Here is a 17,822-nt window from a genome sequence, read left to right as displayed (position 1 = left end):
ACAGGAGTGTGTTGGAAACACAGATTTAGACAGACAGGGAAAAACAGAAACTCAGGTGCACTGCAAACTCACAGGAACAAACAGTAAGAAACTAAGGAGAAAAGCAAGAGGAGAAAGGCAGCAACAAAAGGACAACAAGGGCTAACACCACTTACAGCACTAATGCACAACATCCACCAGTAAATCTGGATCAAACCACCTCTCCCCCATCTGCAGGCTCTATCACTAGTTGTCATGCCCCGATCCGCGGGACCAGCACCTACTGAGCAGGGGGCTCTGTACAATCTGCCCATCCCGCTGTTTTTCCTTCCATACAGGGTACTCACGTGGATCGCAGTCCTGGATCCTAGTCCAGCTCTCTGCCTCTCCAGATACATGCATGCACTGAACAGGTTTTCCAGGACTTTCCTTAGGCAACACCCAATGCATCTTGCTGTGATTTAAAGGGCCAGTACTCTTTAACCTTGAAGTGCTTCTCAGCCTATTGCAGAAAGGCACAGGATATATAAGGCATCCTCCCTCTCTGGGAGGTGCCTGAGCAACGTCTTCCTGACCCTTAGTGTGGCGTTACTTCCCGTCAGGTCCCTGTCCCCTGCCTTGTTGTTTCACCTTGCTCCTGTTCCTAATCTCTGTACCTTGCCTCCACTCAGAGCCGGCTGTGAATGTCTGCTGCTCCAGTCCATACCTGGGTCCCTGCGCTCCACAGAGTCCATACCTGTCCGGCCGTGACCACTCAGCTTCAGCTCAATGCATCGGATCAAGCACCATCAGAGGAGATCCTTACCGAGTCGCCTGTGTCAACGTCCTTCCTATTACTGGATCAAGGCCTGGCTCTGCGTTACCATCTACCTCCACTTTGGACCGGACTTCACTGGTGCTCAGGTCGTACCTGCTGTGCATTACCACTCGGCCATACCTACGGGCATTCGGACTATTCCTCTACAGACTATACCTGCACTCTGGACTCTACCATAGGACCCTGTGTTGTTTGGCACTGGTCGGGCTCTAATCATTAAAGTTCTTTCCATCCCTCAAGCTTTGTCCGAGTCCGTCTCTGGGGTCAGTTGCCACAGTCCTCTATGGTCCTGTAGGTTCACTACCGCACTCCCCGGGGATAGCGCAGCACTAGTTTTTAGTTGTCTCTGAGCTAGTGAGTGGAGACTAGCTCATATGATGTCTTCTATAGACAGCACACACAGACAGGAGGGATTCCCGCTCTACAGTCTCTATGTAGCAGCCACTTAGAGGACATTATACATAAGTAGAGACGTAAATTAAGCACTGCATTGATATAAAATACTAAAAAGCAGCTGTACCTCTCTGTGTGCATCACTCTGAGTCTCCCTCCCTCCTTCCCATCTCCACGGACTTCTATAGGCAGCAATAATCTGATCCCTCTACAAGCTGACAGTCTGTCTTGTTTTCTCCAAGACGGATTTTAGCTGTTTTTTTTTCTATGAGGAATTTAGAGGGAAGGAGAAAGGTGGCTCATAAGTGGAGAAAGAAGCTTATTTCTCTGTTAATCTATATTACAAAGTTTCTTCTATTCGCTTGATTTAAACAAATACGGGGGGAAAAAAATAATCTGTTCGGTTCCCTCTAAGTGAGCGATGACTTTGAGGCAGACTGCGGTACCCCATAAGTGCACACGTATTACTCTACAGCCATCAGCCTAACAAGAAAACATCGACTGCATTGACCAATATTGCAAAACAAGCGGCAAGAGCAAATCAGGACAAAGCGATGGCAGGAGGGAAGCGTTCCTCCATTAACAGAAGCTGCACAAACCACATAAATCACGTCTCCTCGGGTTATTTATTTTCATCTACTCTCCGCTCGGGCTCAAGTTTGCATTCCCTATTATGGGCTCGGAACCGAGTGTCTCCAATTAACCCCCAAAATTCCAATTAATCGTTTAATTGCGTCGCCCCCCCCCCCCCTTATCAGAACTATTCTCACTGGCCGGTTTATGATTCATCATCAGTACCTTTCTCCGCAGTAGCATCTCTCGGGGGACACTCCTGAGTATTAGGGATTATAGTATTCACGAGTCACTTGCAAAATCCTAAGAAAGATATTTAAGTCCCTTTTTTCTTATGTTTGAAGTCTCAAAATGTTCCTATTTCCCCCTTGATTTACACTGCAGCTGTTCTCGCTCATACAAATGGAATAAAGATAAAGTACCACTATCTAAACCACCAGTGAGAAAACTTTATTAATGATGCCCATAAAGTATATGGAGCATAATGAGCGATACATGAAATCCTTCTTATAAAAATGCATAAATTAGCCTGAAAGTGCATTGGGGGCGTGTCAATGAAGTCAAAGTGCAGCGACACGCCCCAAAAGCACTTGCAGGCTACGTTGCATGTAGCTTCAAAGCTTGATTTCTCGGCACTTGGACAAGACAGATATCATTTTTTTTCTTGTTTTATGATCTTTACAAACATACAGATGGGTTTAATAGTAAAATCGTCCTGACAGGTTCCCCATAACTATGGGCCACCTTCGAGATAATGACAATTGTAAATTAATGGGGACTACGTAACTGCCCCTAGGTTTAGTTTCAGAAGTAATCTAATCAACCAGACTGATTATTGTTGTTTTATTTAGTTTATAACTCGTTTTTATATAACCTATTTGGAAACCCTCATAAAGGGATCCTCATTTCTTTGCCAAAGTTATGATTTTTTTTTTATGAATTATTATTATTATTATTATTATTATTACTACTACTGCAATTTCATATTACCCCAACCTCCATCAGTGCATGTAAAATGTGTTTTGTGTTTTTATTTTTTTCAGTTTAGAACTTGTTTTTATATAACCTATTGGGAAACTGTTACGGTTGCTGCGAGCACTGGAGACTATGTCCAGATTTCTTGCTACTGCACATGTGTGAGCGCTGGAGACTAAGTCCAGATTTCTTGCTACTGCACATGTGTGAGCGCTGGAGACTAAGTCCAGATTTCTTGCTACTGCACATGTGCGAGCGCTGGAGACTATGTCCAGATTTCTTGCTACTGCACATGTGCGAGCGCTGGAGACTAAGTCCAGATTTCTTGCTACTGCACATGTGCGAGCGCCGGAGACTAAGTCCAATCTTGGAGCCATTGCACATGTGCGGGTGACATCATCGCTGACACGAGGTCACATGTCTCTGACACCTTCTATGCCGATTGGTCGCTGGTCATGTGCTTGTGACGCCTTGCTCGGTGATAGGCCAGCATGACGTCATTCCTGTCGTTCTGGCAGCGGATTGGCTCTGGTGTCCTCCATCTTGGATGAGGCACAGAGTCTATATAAGACCCTGACACACGCCGCATGGCGCTCAGTCCTCTTGGTTCATGCATAAGAGTAGACGCTCTGTGCGCGTTCCTCTAGGCATTCCTCTGTCTATGCTAGGTGAGCGCTACCGGCAGGGTAGCGTTCTTATACCTTACAGCTTCAGCTGCTGTCCGTATCCTTACCTCTTAGGGGAGCGGATATAGGCAGGTGCCTGAGGCACATGGTCTGGCTGGGTCTTGTGGTTCGACTCGTAGGTGGACGTTGCCGCTAGGGTAACGTTCCTTATGCTGCGTCTGGCAGTTGTTCGTATCCTCGCACACTAGTGGAGCGAACGCAGGTAGGAGCTTTGTGCGGCTTACGCTGCTGTTCGTCTCTTTTGCACCACTAGAAGAGCGGACCTAGGTAGGTGACATTTCGCACACATTGCCTTTGTCTCTGTGATTATTAACAGAGATCATTCCACACACCCTCCAAGTAAGGGAGGAATTGCTTTACTTACTTATTATATCCTTCTGTGAGTTAACAGAGGTATTGCACTCTGCCATAGTCTGCAGCAGAGTCTTTGCACGGTGGACCCTGACTGTCTGATACTCCTTTAGGTTATTATCAGACAGCCCCCCGTAACAGAAACCCTCATAAAGGGATCCTCATTTCTTGGCCAAAGTTAATTAATAGCGACTACATAACTGACCTGCTTATTGATATATTATTATTATTATTATTATTATTTATTATTATTATGTATAATCTTTCTTTATTAGAAAAACAAATAGTACAGAAAATAAGAAGGAAGAGAGTTAGATCTTACAGACCAATTTTACAAGAACAATCTTATTCCAAGAGACTTTAACTAGTCGATTCAGTGAAGAATACAATTTTCTCTAAGGAAAAAAAACCCAAAAACTAATAATATGGTAGACTTGTAAAGCCCTGCTTTATGTAAATTATGTAACTGCTCTCTCCGTCTCCTCCCTCATCCATTAATCGATCCACATTAACTCTATTATTATTATTATTACTGCAAATAAATATTACCCCAACCTCTATCAGTGCATATAAAATGTGTTTTTTGGGGGGGTTTACGTGTGTTTCTTTTTATTTTAGAGTTTAGAACTTGTTTTTATATAACCTATTTGGAAACCCAACCTCTATGAGTCCATATAAAATCTGTTTTTGTGGGATTTTTTGTGTTTTTTTTTTTTTTTTTTTTAAAGTTTAAAACTTGTTTTTATATAACCTATTGGGAAACCCTCATAAAAGGATCCTCATTTCTTGGCCAAAGTTAAAGGGATAGTTCACCTGTTTTCATTACTGGCCACAACAATAATATGTTGAAAAATAATGTTTCTCTCAAATACTTTGTGTTGCCAATAGTGCCTGCGAGCGGTGCGATTGCTTTCCGCTCACCCCCTTCACGTGACTTCCGGGCTTCGTGACCTCTGAGATACGGTGATGTCACGTCAACTGAGGTAGGCCGCAGTCTCTGTGAGTGACTAGCCTGTGGACGGCATTTCACTGCTCGTCACAGCCCAGCATCTCCCTGCTCCCTCATCTTTCACTGCAGGGAGCCACAAGCAGGAGACACGCTGGGCTGTGACGAGAGGTGAAACTCCACCCACAGCCCAGTGACTCATGGAATACTGGGGCCGGCCACGGTGATGTCAGGTCAACTAGAAGTTGACCTGACATCACCGGATCCCAGAGGTCACAAAGCCCGGGGGTCATGCGATGGGGATGAGCGGACCACAATAGCAGTGACCCACCTCTTTAATTAATGGGGACTATGTAACTGACCCCTTGTTTATTTTCAGAAGCTATCTACCAGACTGAGGTCCTCAAAGTTTTTGACTATCATATACTTTTTATTATAATCTGGCATGGGACCTTTTATAGATTTGGGGATTTTAAAGTATATTATTATTATTGCTGCAGTTATACAGTTAACGTGAGAACGGCGGCAGCTATAAGCATAGAAGTGGTGTCTAGGTATAGTAAAGTAGCCATGCGCTACGCAATGAAACCACCTATAGCGCCACCTGGTGGAAAACAACAAAGTTAGCATTTTTATCTCAAAAAACGGAACGAGAGAGAGAAAAAAAGTGAATTACAAAGTTGTAGGGCATCATCAATTCAATACGAATCGACACCTTGCATACAGAAATGCTATGATTACAACGTGTAAAACTCACAAGGCTGCGGACGTGAAGCGATACCTCATGGAGACCTTCCTACAAGTCATTGGGTATGGTGGCTGTGTGGAGTGGCCTCCGCTCACCTGACCTGACCCCATTGGACTTCTTTCTGTGAGGTGACATCAAACAGCAGGTGTATGCAACCCCTCCACCAACATTGCAGGAGCTACAACCACGTATCACAGATGCTTGTGCAAACGTGTCCCCTACCATATTGCACAACGTGCAGCAAGATACAGTATGCTGTGCAGAGTCCAGATGTGCATTGCAGCCGACGGGGGCCACCAAGAGCATCAAAGTTAAATGAGCGCCATATGCGTGACCAGCATTCAGTGTTTTGGGGGGGGCCATGGGTTTCATATCATAGCATTTCTGTATGCAAGGTGTCGATTCGTATTGAATTGATGACGCCCTACAACTTTGTAATTCACTTTTTTTCTCTATCTCGTTCCATTTTTGAGATAAAAATACTAACTCCGTTGTTTTCCACCAGGTGGCGCTATAGGTGGTTTCATTGCGTAGCACATGACTACTTTACTATACCTAGACACCACTTCTATGCCTATAGCTGCCGCCGTTCTCAAGTTAATGGCGGTGGACAGGATATGGGTGGACACACTGTATATAACGACACCCGCATGGCTACTTTACTATACCTAGACACCACTTCTATGCCTATAGCTGCAGCCGTCCTCAAGTTAATGGCGGTGGACAGGATATGGGTGGACACACTGTATACACCTTAACCTTCATCAGTGCATATAAAATGTGTTTGTTTTATTCAGTTTATAACTCGTTTTTATATAACCTATTGGGAAACCCTCATAAAGGGATCCTCGTTTCTTGGCGTAAGTGGAGAGCAATTATACAGAGCGTCTTTCTCTTTATAGGACTAGTCCTGCTTTACCCAATGATTTGAAAACAAACCTTGTAATGCTTTATTTATCCTGCAGGGGCGCCAGAGAGGAAAATGAACATTCACACATAGTATATAGCTGATTTCTGGGGGTCCCTCTTTGAGATTCACTTTTAATAAGTAGGGATTGTCTGAACATAAGTAGGGCTTTCATAGAGATTTAGGATTGGTACAATGTAGCACGGGGCATCCGGGGAGGAAAGGAATAAAGGGCTACAATTCTACGCAGGATATGGATACCGGAAAAGGTTACAGGAAGCGATTGCACTGAGCGATTGCCCAAATACTGTATGTGTTTAGCTGGAGGACTAAATGCAGAGGTCTTGACTAAGGCTCGTGATGCCCAGACGGCCGGCTGGTGTCCTGAGACAAACCCAATGGTCTTATAAGCACACATGAGGAAAGACGGGTTCAAGTCAGGAGTCAAGACGTCTCAATTCGTCAACCAAAAACATGAAGGGGGGTCTTGTTTCTCGGTGATTTTGCATACAGTCACTTTACACGGACTGAATGGAACACAAATCTTCTATTGCTCTCTGTTATCAGGAGAACCCTTTAAACGATGATTATTTTTTATTTACAATTCACGGGGACTCAATATCGTATCGCCCCAAATCTTTCCTTCCCCGCAGCTCAGCTTTACAAGAAAAGTTCTTTTATAAGCTATAAACACACTTCGTAAGCCGGTACTCCCCTGAAATTGTATTAAAGGGACTCTGTCACCGGGTTTTTGCTCCCCCATCTGAGAGCAGCATAACGTAAGGACAGAAACCCTGATTCCAGCGATGTGTCCCTTACTGAGCTGTTGCTCAAATTGTCTCTCCAGGACTGGAGACAAACTCTAGCGCAGCGCCACCTATTGGAAGTAGCGATCCTAAAAGTCAAAAGTGGATTTTTAACAATCCTTTGCATATGACTTAGGATATATGCCAGATCAGAATCCCAATTTGCAGACACGGTGTTTCGGGTTGCTTGCCCCTCGTCAGTGCAAAGTATGGGGTGTCTGATCCGGCTCATGAGAAGCTATGTGGGGATCACGGGGGAACACTATTCTCCTTAAGGAGACTTTGCAAGCCAGTCTGGCTGCCAGTAAGGGGACTTATAGCTACAAAGCCCCTCATTTTGATAAAATCAGTGTTTTCCCTAGCAGTTATACAGAGCTCATGAATATGCTGGACTACCTGCTGCATGCCAAGTAGTCCAGTAATGATAATCTCCTGCTAATTAAATAGTGATTTTATAAAAGCTACACTATGTAGCCCAGTAAGTGACACACTGCCTATGCACAGTGCACTCAGAGATTAGCATTTAGCAAAAATGGTAAATTTGCAGCAGATAAAACAGGTTTTAATCAAAACTGGAGGTAGCAGAGCAATAAGTGACACATCGCTGGAATCAGGATCTCTGCCCCTACATTATGCTGCTCTCAGATTAATAATAATAATAATAATAATTTTATTCATTTATATAGCGCTATTAATTTCATAGCACTTTACATACATTGGCAACACAGTCCCCATTGGGGCTCACAATCTAGAGTCCCTATCTGTATGTCTTTGGAGTGTTGGAGGAAACCGGAGAACCCGGAGGAAACCCACGCAAACACGGGGAGAACATACAAACTCCTTGCAGATGGTGTCCTTGGTGGGATTAGAATCCAAGACCCCAGCGCTGCAAGACTACCGTGCTAACCACTGAGCCACCACAAAACTGCAGTGCTAACCACTGAGCCACTGTGCTGCCCATTAGATTAAGTGGCAAAAACCTGGTGACAGAGTCTCCATAATACCGAATACCCCCCCTAGCGGAGGGATGGAAGCGAATTTATTTTTAATGCCCCAATTAGTTAAAGCACACCTCCAGCAGGTTTTTTTTATTGCACCTCTGGGGTGGTGCTTTAAATCTAAGTCGCCAACCCCCAGTCTTATAGTCAACTGCTGCAGTCATCATCTTCCATCACCGCCGCTCCGGACGGTCTCCTGTGATTTGTGACCTGTTGGGAGCTCCAGTGTTTAATGGAGCTCACCAGAGGTCACGACTCAATACAAGTCTATGAGAGCCTCATTGTAACCTCGTTCCGCCCTGATTCCGGCCTCGTTTTAGCCTCTTTCCGGCCTCATCCTGTCCCGGATGTGTCAACTTGTTGTTATTATCTGACAGTTCTCTTGTCTTTGCTATCTACCAGGGCTCTGGTGATAACTGTTGTGTTTTCCCTGTATTGTTCCCTTTTGTCCTCCATTAGTGATAGTGGTGTTGACTTAGCGCTCATACCCTCCATCTTTACTTAGGGCCCATTTACTAGGGTGAAACAGGGTCCCAGGTATTCCAGCTCGGCGACAGGTGAGGAACCTGTATAGGGTCTGTAAGAGCAGTGAGGGTGAGCTGCAGGTTGTAGTAGTCCCCCTTTCCCTCGCTATAAGTCATTCCTTCCCCCTGCCTGTGTGTAGTCCTTACAGTCGGCCATGACGCATCCTAGCCTTATTCATCCTCGATCCAGCCTCATCCTAGCCTCATTCTAGTCTCTTTCTGGCTCTCATAGACTTTTGTTGAGCTCTTGTCCGGCCCGTCAGAAGTTACAGGCACAAGATAGGTCCGCGGGACAGGCGCGGCATTGGTAACAAGTGAAGCCACCAAAAGGTGAGTATATGACAGGGGGATTACATTTAAAGGGTCACTCTAGCACTGAAAATAAACAAAAATAAAAACTCTGGAGGGGGTGCTTTTAAAGTTGTTGTCCACGAATAAAAAAAATGTAGGCTGTTTTCTGGGTTGTGTCTGGTATTACGGCTCAGCTACATGAACACTAATGGGACTGGGTGCTGAAACAAAGCAGCCATGTTTTTCTAATCCTGAATTAACCCTTTAAAATTAACTTTTTTGTTCCCAATGTATATATCGTGCTCGGATTTTTAGGATAGCACAATCCCATGGTACCGGGCCACCAAAACAACACCTGTTTAACGCCGGCTGGCCGAGTTGCGAATCATAGCAGTGCCATATTTCGGTCACCATCCAGGAAATATTGTGCCAGCTTTACGAGGGCAGCGGTGACCAGCTGGCATCACAGCACCCAGTCACCATACAGGGGGGCAATGATACGGACTGATTATATAAGAACAGCTGTCACTGCTGCCCCCACCGCCCTCCTCCCCTGCACTCACCGGGGCCATAGGAGCACTCAGATGTCCCCTCTGGTCACCAGGCCTGGTCTTGGACGTCAGGATATTTCCGCTTGCCGGTAGCCACGATATTCCTCGTCCTTCCTTCTTGGATCAATCCTTCGCTACCAACACACAGCACATCCCTATGCATCTACCTATGAGCAGCCTCTAAGTATTCGAGGGGGGATCCTTCTCTACGCAACATTGGGGCCAATCCTATTAAATTGGGGGGGTATGCCCCATTGTGATCACATTTTACCTTCACCCCGGATGAGCTCTTCGTCCTTCCTTTACCAGGGGTCTATCTTCCAGCTTGAGGGTCCGGGCCTCCCAATCCCCCCAAAAAAATAAAGGGTCTCTGTCTACGTAAGGGTCTGATAATTAAATACGCCTACGCAGATGGTCTGTCATAATAATGCAATCATCTATAGGGTTTTTTTCTCCCCTCGAACCAGTCTGTGATCTCATTGTGTGAGGGTCTCTTTCTGTGTGAGGGTCTCTCCCCTTTCTGCAGATTGCTAAAGTCTGCAGCTGCTAGATGGAAGCAGCGCTGGAGAGGAGCAGGGTCCTAGTGCCCGCACGTCTACGGTGGTGCTGATATAATGTAATCCTTAAAGAAGTCAAGAGGGGGAATGTTATGTATATATAGGAAACATACGCGGACATCATTTTTATACGCACGTTACACGATCGTCCCTGCGATTTCTTGACTTCGCCTTGACACATGTCGGTGGCTCTTTAAACGTGGAATGTGTGGTATGAGTGATAGCGATGTGTAGGGCAGCGGGATTAACCAGCGAAATCCACATTCCATATTTGTACATTATTAGTTAGTTTAGACGCTCAGGCAGCCGTGTTATCCGAAGCAACTAATGATGTTTGTATACTCATTAAAATCTTCTGGCGGGTGGAAATCTGGTCAACATCAAACACCCACAAAACAAGTGTTTTTTTGTTTTTTTCTGGGGAACTTTAGCATTTAAAGAAAGGGTTCTCCATTAGTAGACAATTCCTTTAATAATGTTCAGTAATCTCATTCACATGTTCATTTTTGATAAATCACAGCTGTTACTAATCCCGATTGAGCCTTGCAAGCACCAGGATTGGCGCATTTAGTGGACACACCAATTGTGGGGCTGCTATTTTTAGGCTGGGGAGGATCCAATAATCATGGGACTTCCAAGCCTGAGAATACCAGCCCCCAGCTGTCTGCTTTGTCCTCTTATAGTACCCCGATTGACACCAGAGAAATCTAGTAGAAAATATAAGAATACCCAAAGTATTGTGCAATTAAAAAATACATTTCTGTGCTGATAACATCACTTAAAGAGGACTTGTCACGTGCCATAAATATATATTTTTTTAGTCAACATCGAACAACAATAATCCAAGTGTTTGTTTTTTAGCATTTAAAGAAGGGGTTGTCCAATAGTAGACAATTCCTTTAATAATGTTCAGTAAATGAGTAAAGACTCATTCACATGTTCATTAGTGAAAAATAACACCTGTTATTAATCCCTTATATTACCCTAAATGCCACCGCACCAGTGAAATCGGGATGAGCCTTGCAAGCGCCTCTATTGGCACATTTAATGGATGCACCAATTCTGAGGTGGCTGCAGGCTGCTATTTTTAGGCTGTGGAGGACCCAATAACCATGGGACTCCACAGCCAGAGAATACCAGTCCCCAGCTGTCTGCTTTGTCTGCTTATACTACGCCGATTGACACCAGGGAAATCTAGTAGAAAATATAAGAATACCCAAAGTATTGTGCAATTAAAAATACAATTCTGTGCTGATAACATCACTTAAAGAGGACTTGTCACTTGTTATAAATATTTATTTTTTTAGTCAATATAAATCAACATCAATCCGAATGTTGTTTTTTTTTCTGGGGAACTTTAGCATTTAATGAAGGGGTTGTCCAATAGTAGACAATTCCTTTAATAATGTTCAGTAAGTGAGTAAAGGCTCATTCACATGTTCATTTTTGATAAATCACAGCTGTCATTAAACCCTTATATTACCTTGAATGCCACTGCACCAGTAAAATTGGGATGAGCCTTGCAAGCATCAGGATTGGCACATCTAATAGATGCACCAATTCTAGGGCAGCTTCAGGCTGCTATTTTTAGGCTGTGGAGGACCCAATAACCATGGGAATCCTCAGCCTGAGAATACCAGCCCCCAGCCGTTCTCTTTGTCCGCTTATACTACCCTGACTGACACCATGGAAATCGGGATGAGCCTTGCAAGCACCTGTATTGGCGCATTTAATGGATGCACCAATTCTGAGGCGGCTGCAGGCTGCTATTTTTAGGCTGGGGAGAACCCAATAACAATGGGACTCCCCAGCCTAAGAATACCAGCCCCTAGCTGTCCGCTTTGTCTTGGCTACTTATCAAAATTAGGGGGGACCGCATTACGTTTTTAAAAAATAACATTATGTGCTGATAACATCACTTAAAGAGGACTTGACACTTGCTATAAATATTTATTTTTTTAGTCAATATAAAACAACATCAATCTGAATGTTTGTTTTTTTTCTGACTAACTTTAACATTTAATGAAGGGGTTGTCCAATAGTAGACTGGCTGTCCAATAGTAGACTATTCCTTTAATAATGTTTAGTAAGTGAGTAAGGGCTCATTCACATGTTCATTTTTGATAAATCACAGTTGTCATTAACCCCTTATATTACCTTGAATGCCACTGCACCAGTGAAATCGTGATGAGCCTTGCAAGCATCAGGATTGGCGCATCTAATGGATGCACCAATTCTGGGGCAGCTGCAGGCTGCTATTTTTAGGCTGTGGAGGACCCAATAACCATGGGACTCCCCAGCCTGAGAATACCAGCCCCCAGCTGTCCGCTTTCTCCGCTTATACTACCCCAATTGACACCAGGGAAATCTACAGATTTACCAGAAAGAGGCCCAGGATGGGGGTCATAAGTACAGGATGGGAGACATTACCACATAATGAAGAGGGAGGGGGGGCAAGACATGTCTTTTTAGGATTTATAACGCTACAAGGGGCATACATCTGACCAACATGACAGAAAGGCAGGTTCAAATTTTGTGGCCCAGGTCCAAATATTTGCACTGTTGCCCATTGGACACTAGTTACACTACTATATGAAGTGAAAGCTGCACACCAAATTCAGAGAAATATGAACAAGCATAACTGCTTTATGATACATAAGGAATGAAAAATACAACTAGCCATATGAAAAATGGAAAAAATGTTTAAATGTGACATTGCATAAATGCTGAGGATTATTTGAAAAAAAAAAGAGATATTTAGCTAATGTATTGATCAATTCATTACTGCCCCATAACCAACTTCACGGTAATCTCTTCAACTTCCTATATAGCCAGGGCCCTTGTTTCCCATACACAGCAGGTTTTAACCGCATATAGAGGTAACATTTGGTTAGGTACCCATGCACACAAGCAGGTTTAAACCGCATATAGAGGTAACATTTGGTTAGGGACCCCATAAATAAGAGATTACCGTGAAGTTGGTTATGGGTCAGTAATGAATTGATGAATATATTAGCTAAATATCTCTTTTTTTTTAAATAATCCTCACATTTAATTTTTTTTTTCCATTTTTCATATGGCTAGTTGTATTTTTCATTCCTTATGTATCATAAAGCAGTTATTCTCTGAATTTGGTGTGCAGCTTTCACTTCATATAGAGTGTGTATTTTTTGGCTAGCACCCTGTTCACATTTACAATGGTGTTCCAGCAGTCATTTTGATTGTTACTAGTTACACTACTGTCACGGGGTATGAATACTTTTTTAAGACACTGTGTATGATACTATATATAAGAATAAGGCTGCACATCAAACTTAGATAATGGTATAATGCCTCAAGCATATGGAAAAATATTGGAATATACAATGAAAAATGCTACTTGCTAATTTGAACATGTGAATAATGAATTGCATACCTGCTATGAATATTAGGAAAAAGGAGATATTTAGCAATCGCATTGATCAATGTAACTGAGCCCCAAAACCTCGTCAAGGTATATCTCTATATTGGGGTCCCTAGCTCTGTGACCCTAACTGTGTGTCATCTCATTGCAATTAAAAACTGCTATGGGTGGAGAGGGGTAACTAAGGACTTTCTTATATAGGAGATGGAAAAAACATGGCCGAAAGGGGCGGAGCTGTGTTCACATTCAAAAAAAAAACTACATATAACTGAATAGGATAACTGAAGTGAGCACTAATATATATATATATGAGTGCAAGCCAAAAATACATACTATATATAAGAATAAGGCTGCACATCAAACTTAGATAATGGTATAATGCCTCAAGCATATGGAAAAATATTGGAATATACAATGAAAAATGCTACTTGCTAATTTGAACATGTGAATAATGAATTGCATACCTGCTATGAATATTAGGAAAAAGGAGATATTTAGCAATCGCATTGATCAATGTAACTGAGCCCCAAAACCTCGTCAAGGTATATCTCTATATTGGGGTCCCTAGCTCTGTGACCCTAACTGTGTGTCATCTCATTGCAATTAAAAACTGCTATGGGTGGAGAGGGGTAACTAAGGACTTTCTTATATAGGAGATGGAAAAAACATGGCCGAAAGGGGCGGAGCTGTGTTCACATTAAAAAAAAAAACTACATATAACTGAATAGGATAACTGAAGTGAGCACTAATATATATATATATGAGTGCAAGCCAAAAATACATACTATATATAAGAATAAGGCTGCACATCAAACTTAGATAATGGTATAATGCCTCAAGCATATGGAAAAATATTGGAATATACAATGAAAAATGCTACTTGCTAATTTGAACATGTGAATAATGAATTGCATACCTGCTATGAATATTAGGAAAAAGGAGATATTTAGCAATCGCATTGATCAATGTAACTGAGCCCCAAAACCTCGTCAAGGTATATCTCTATATTGGGGTCCCTAGCTCTGTGACCCTAACTGTGTGTCATCTCATTGCAATTAAAAACTGCTATGGGTGGAGAGGGGTAACTAAGGACTTTCTTATATAGGAGATGGAAAAAACATGGCCGAAAGGGGCGGAGCTGTGTTCACATTCAGAAAAAAAACTACATATAACTGAATAGGATAACTGAAGTGAGCACTAATATATATATATATGAGTGCAAGCCAAAAATACATACTATATATAAGAATAAGGCTGCACATCAAACTTCGATAATGGTATAATGCCTCAAGCATATGGAAAAATATTGGAATATACAATGAAAAATGCTACTTGCTAATTTGAACATGTGAATAATGAATTGCATACCTGCTATGAATATTAGGAAAAAGGAGATATTTAGCAATCGCATTGATCAATGTAACTGAGCCCCAAAACCTCGTCAAGGTATATCTCTATATTGGGGTCCCTAGCTCTGTGACCCTAACTGTGTGTCATCTCATTGCAATTAAAAACTGCTATGGGTGGAGAGGGGTAACTAAGGACTTTCTTATATAGGAGATGGAAAAAACATGGCCGAAAGGGGCGGAGCTGTGTTCACATTCAGAAAAAAAACTACATATAACTGAATAGGATAACTGAAGTGAGCACTAATATATATATATATGAGTGCAAGCCAAAAATACATACTATATATAAGAATAAGGCTGCACATCAAACTTAGATAATGGTATAATGCCTCAAGCATATGGAAAAATATTGGAATATACTATGAAAAATGCTACTTGCTAATTTGAACATGTGAATAATGAATTGCATACCTGCTATGAATATTAGGAAAAAGGAGATATTTAGCAATCGCATTGATCAATGTAACTGAGCCCCAAAACCTCGTCAAGGTATATCTCTATATTGGGGTCCCTAGCTCTGTGACCCTAACTGTGTGTCATCTCATTGCAATTAAAAACTGCTATGGGTGGAGAGGGGTAACTAAGGACTTTCTTATATAGGAGATGGAAAAAACATGGCCGAAAGGGGCGGAGCTGTGTTCACATTCAGAAAAAAAACTACATATAACTGAATAGGATAACTGAAGTGAGCACTAATATATATATATATATGAGTGCAAGCCAAAAATACATACTATATATAAGAATAAGGCTGCACATCAAACTTAGATAATGGTATAATGCCTCAAGCATATGGAAAAATATTGGAATATACAATGAAAAATGCTACTTGCTAATTTGAACATGTGAATAATGAATTGCATACCTGCTATGAATATTAGGAAAAAGGAGATATTTAGCAATCGCATTGATCAATGTAACTGAGCCCCAAAACCTCGTCAAGGTATATCTCTATATTGGGGTCCCTAGCTCTGTGACCCTAACTGTGTGTCATCTCATTGCAATTAAAAACTGCTATGGGTGGAGAGGGGTAACTAAGGACTTTCTTATATAGGAGATGGAAAAAACATGGCCGAAAGGGGCGGAGCTGTGTTCACATTCAGAAAAAAAACTACATATAACTGAATAGGATAACTGAAGTGAGCACTAATATATATATATATGAGTGCAAGCCAAAAATACATACTATATATAAGAATAAGGCTGCACATCAAACTTAGATAATGGTATAATGCCTCAAGCATATGGAAAAATATTGGAATATACAATGAAAAATGCTACTTGCTAATTTGAACATGTGAATAATGAATTGCATACCTGCTATGAATATTAGGAAAAAGGAGATATTTAGCAATCGCATTGATCAATGTAACTGAGCCCCAAAACCTCGTCAAGGTATATCTCTATATTGGGGTCCCTAGCTCTGTGACCCTAACTGTGTGTCATCTCATTGCAATTAAAAACTGCTATGGGTGGAGAGGGGTAACTAAGGACTTTCTTATATAGGAGATGGAAAAAACATGGCCGAAAGGGGCGGAGCTGTGTTCACATTCAGAAAAAAAACTACATATAACTGAATAGGATAACTGAAGTGAGCACTAATATATATATATATGAGTACAAGCCAAAAATACATACTATATATAAGAATAAGGCTGCACATCAATGCAATTCATTATTCACATGTTCAAATTAGCAAGTAGCATTTTTCATTGTATATTCCAATATTTTTCCATATGCTTGAGGCATTATACCATGATCTAAGTTTGATGTGCAGCCTTATTCTTATATATAGTATGTATTTTTGGCTTGCACTCATATATATATATATTAGTGCTCACTTCAGTTATCCTATTCAGTTATATGTAGTTTTTTTTCTGAATGTGAACACAGCTCCGCCCCTTTCGGCCATGTTTTTTCCATCTCCTATATAAGAAAGTCCTTAGTTACCCCTCTCCACCCATAGCAGTTTTTAATTGCAATGAGATGACACACAGTTAGGGTCACAGAGCTAGGGACCCCAATATAGAGATATACCTTGACGAGGTTTTGGGGCTCAGTTACATTGATCAATGCGATTGCTAAATATCTCCTTTTTCCTAATATTCATAGCAGGTATGCAATTCATTATTCACATGTTCAAATTAGCAAGTAGCATTTTTCATTGTATATTCCAATATTTTTCCATATGCTTGAGGCATTATACCATTATCTAAGTTTGATGTGCAGCCTTATTCTTATATATAGTATGTATTTTTGGCTTGCACTCATATATATATATATTAGTGCTCACTTCAGTTATCCTATTCAGTTATATGTAGTTTTTTTTCTGAATGTGAACACAGCTCCGCCCCTTTCGGCCATGTTTTTTCCATCTCCTATATAAGAAAGTCCTTAGTTACCCCTCTCCACCCATAGCAGTTTTTAATTGCAGTGAGATGACACACAGTTAGGGTCACAGAGCTAGGGACCCCAATATAGAGATATACCTTGACGAGGTTTTGGGGCTCAGTTACATTGATCAATGCGATTGCTAAATATCTCCTTTTTCCTAATATTCATAGCAGGTATGCAATTCATTATTCACATGTTCAAATTAGCAAGTAGCATTTTTCATTGTATATTCCAATATTTTTCCATATGCTTGAGGCATTATACCATTATCTAAGTTTGATGTGCAGCCTTATTCTTATATATAGTATGTATTTTTGGCTTGCACTCATATATATATATATTAGTGCTCACTTCAGTTATCCTATTCAGTTATATGTAGTTTTTTTTCTGAATGTGAACACAGCTCCGCCCCTTTCGGCCATGTTTTTTCCATCTCCTATATAAGAAAGTCCTTAGTTACCCCTCTCCACCCATAGCAGTTTTTAATTGCAATGAGATGACACACAGTTAGGGT

General features: G+C 41.7%; 1 protein-coding gene across 1 annotated transcript in view; it reads right to left on the bottom strand.

Moving 5' to 3' along the window:
• Positions 1–10,097, bottom strand: part of ST6GALNAC6 (ST6 N-acetylgalactosaminide alpha-2,6-sialyltransferase 6) — a 49,910-nt gene extending 39,813 nt beyond the window's left edge. Inside the window, exon 1 of the mRNA XM_075324296.1 lies at positions 9,558–10,097. Within this exon, the coding sequence (XP_075180411.1) occupies positions 9,558–9,566 (9 nt within the window). The 5' untranslated portion in view covers positions 9,567–10,097. The remainder of the gene's footprint in view (positions 1–9,557) is intronic.
• Positions 10,098–17,822: the final 7,725 nt, after the last annotated feature.

This window comes from Anomaloglossus baeobatrachus, chromosome 9 (genome assembly GCF_048569485.1).
Source record: "Anomaloglossus baeobatrachus isolate aAnoBae1 chromosome 9, aAnoBae1.hap1, whole genome shotgun sequence".
NCBI lineage: Eukaryota > Metazoa > Chordata > Amphibia > Anura > Aromobatidae > Anomaloglossus > Anomaloglossus baeobatrachus.
This window is presented reverse-complemented; position numbering and strand designations above follow the sequence as displayed.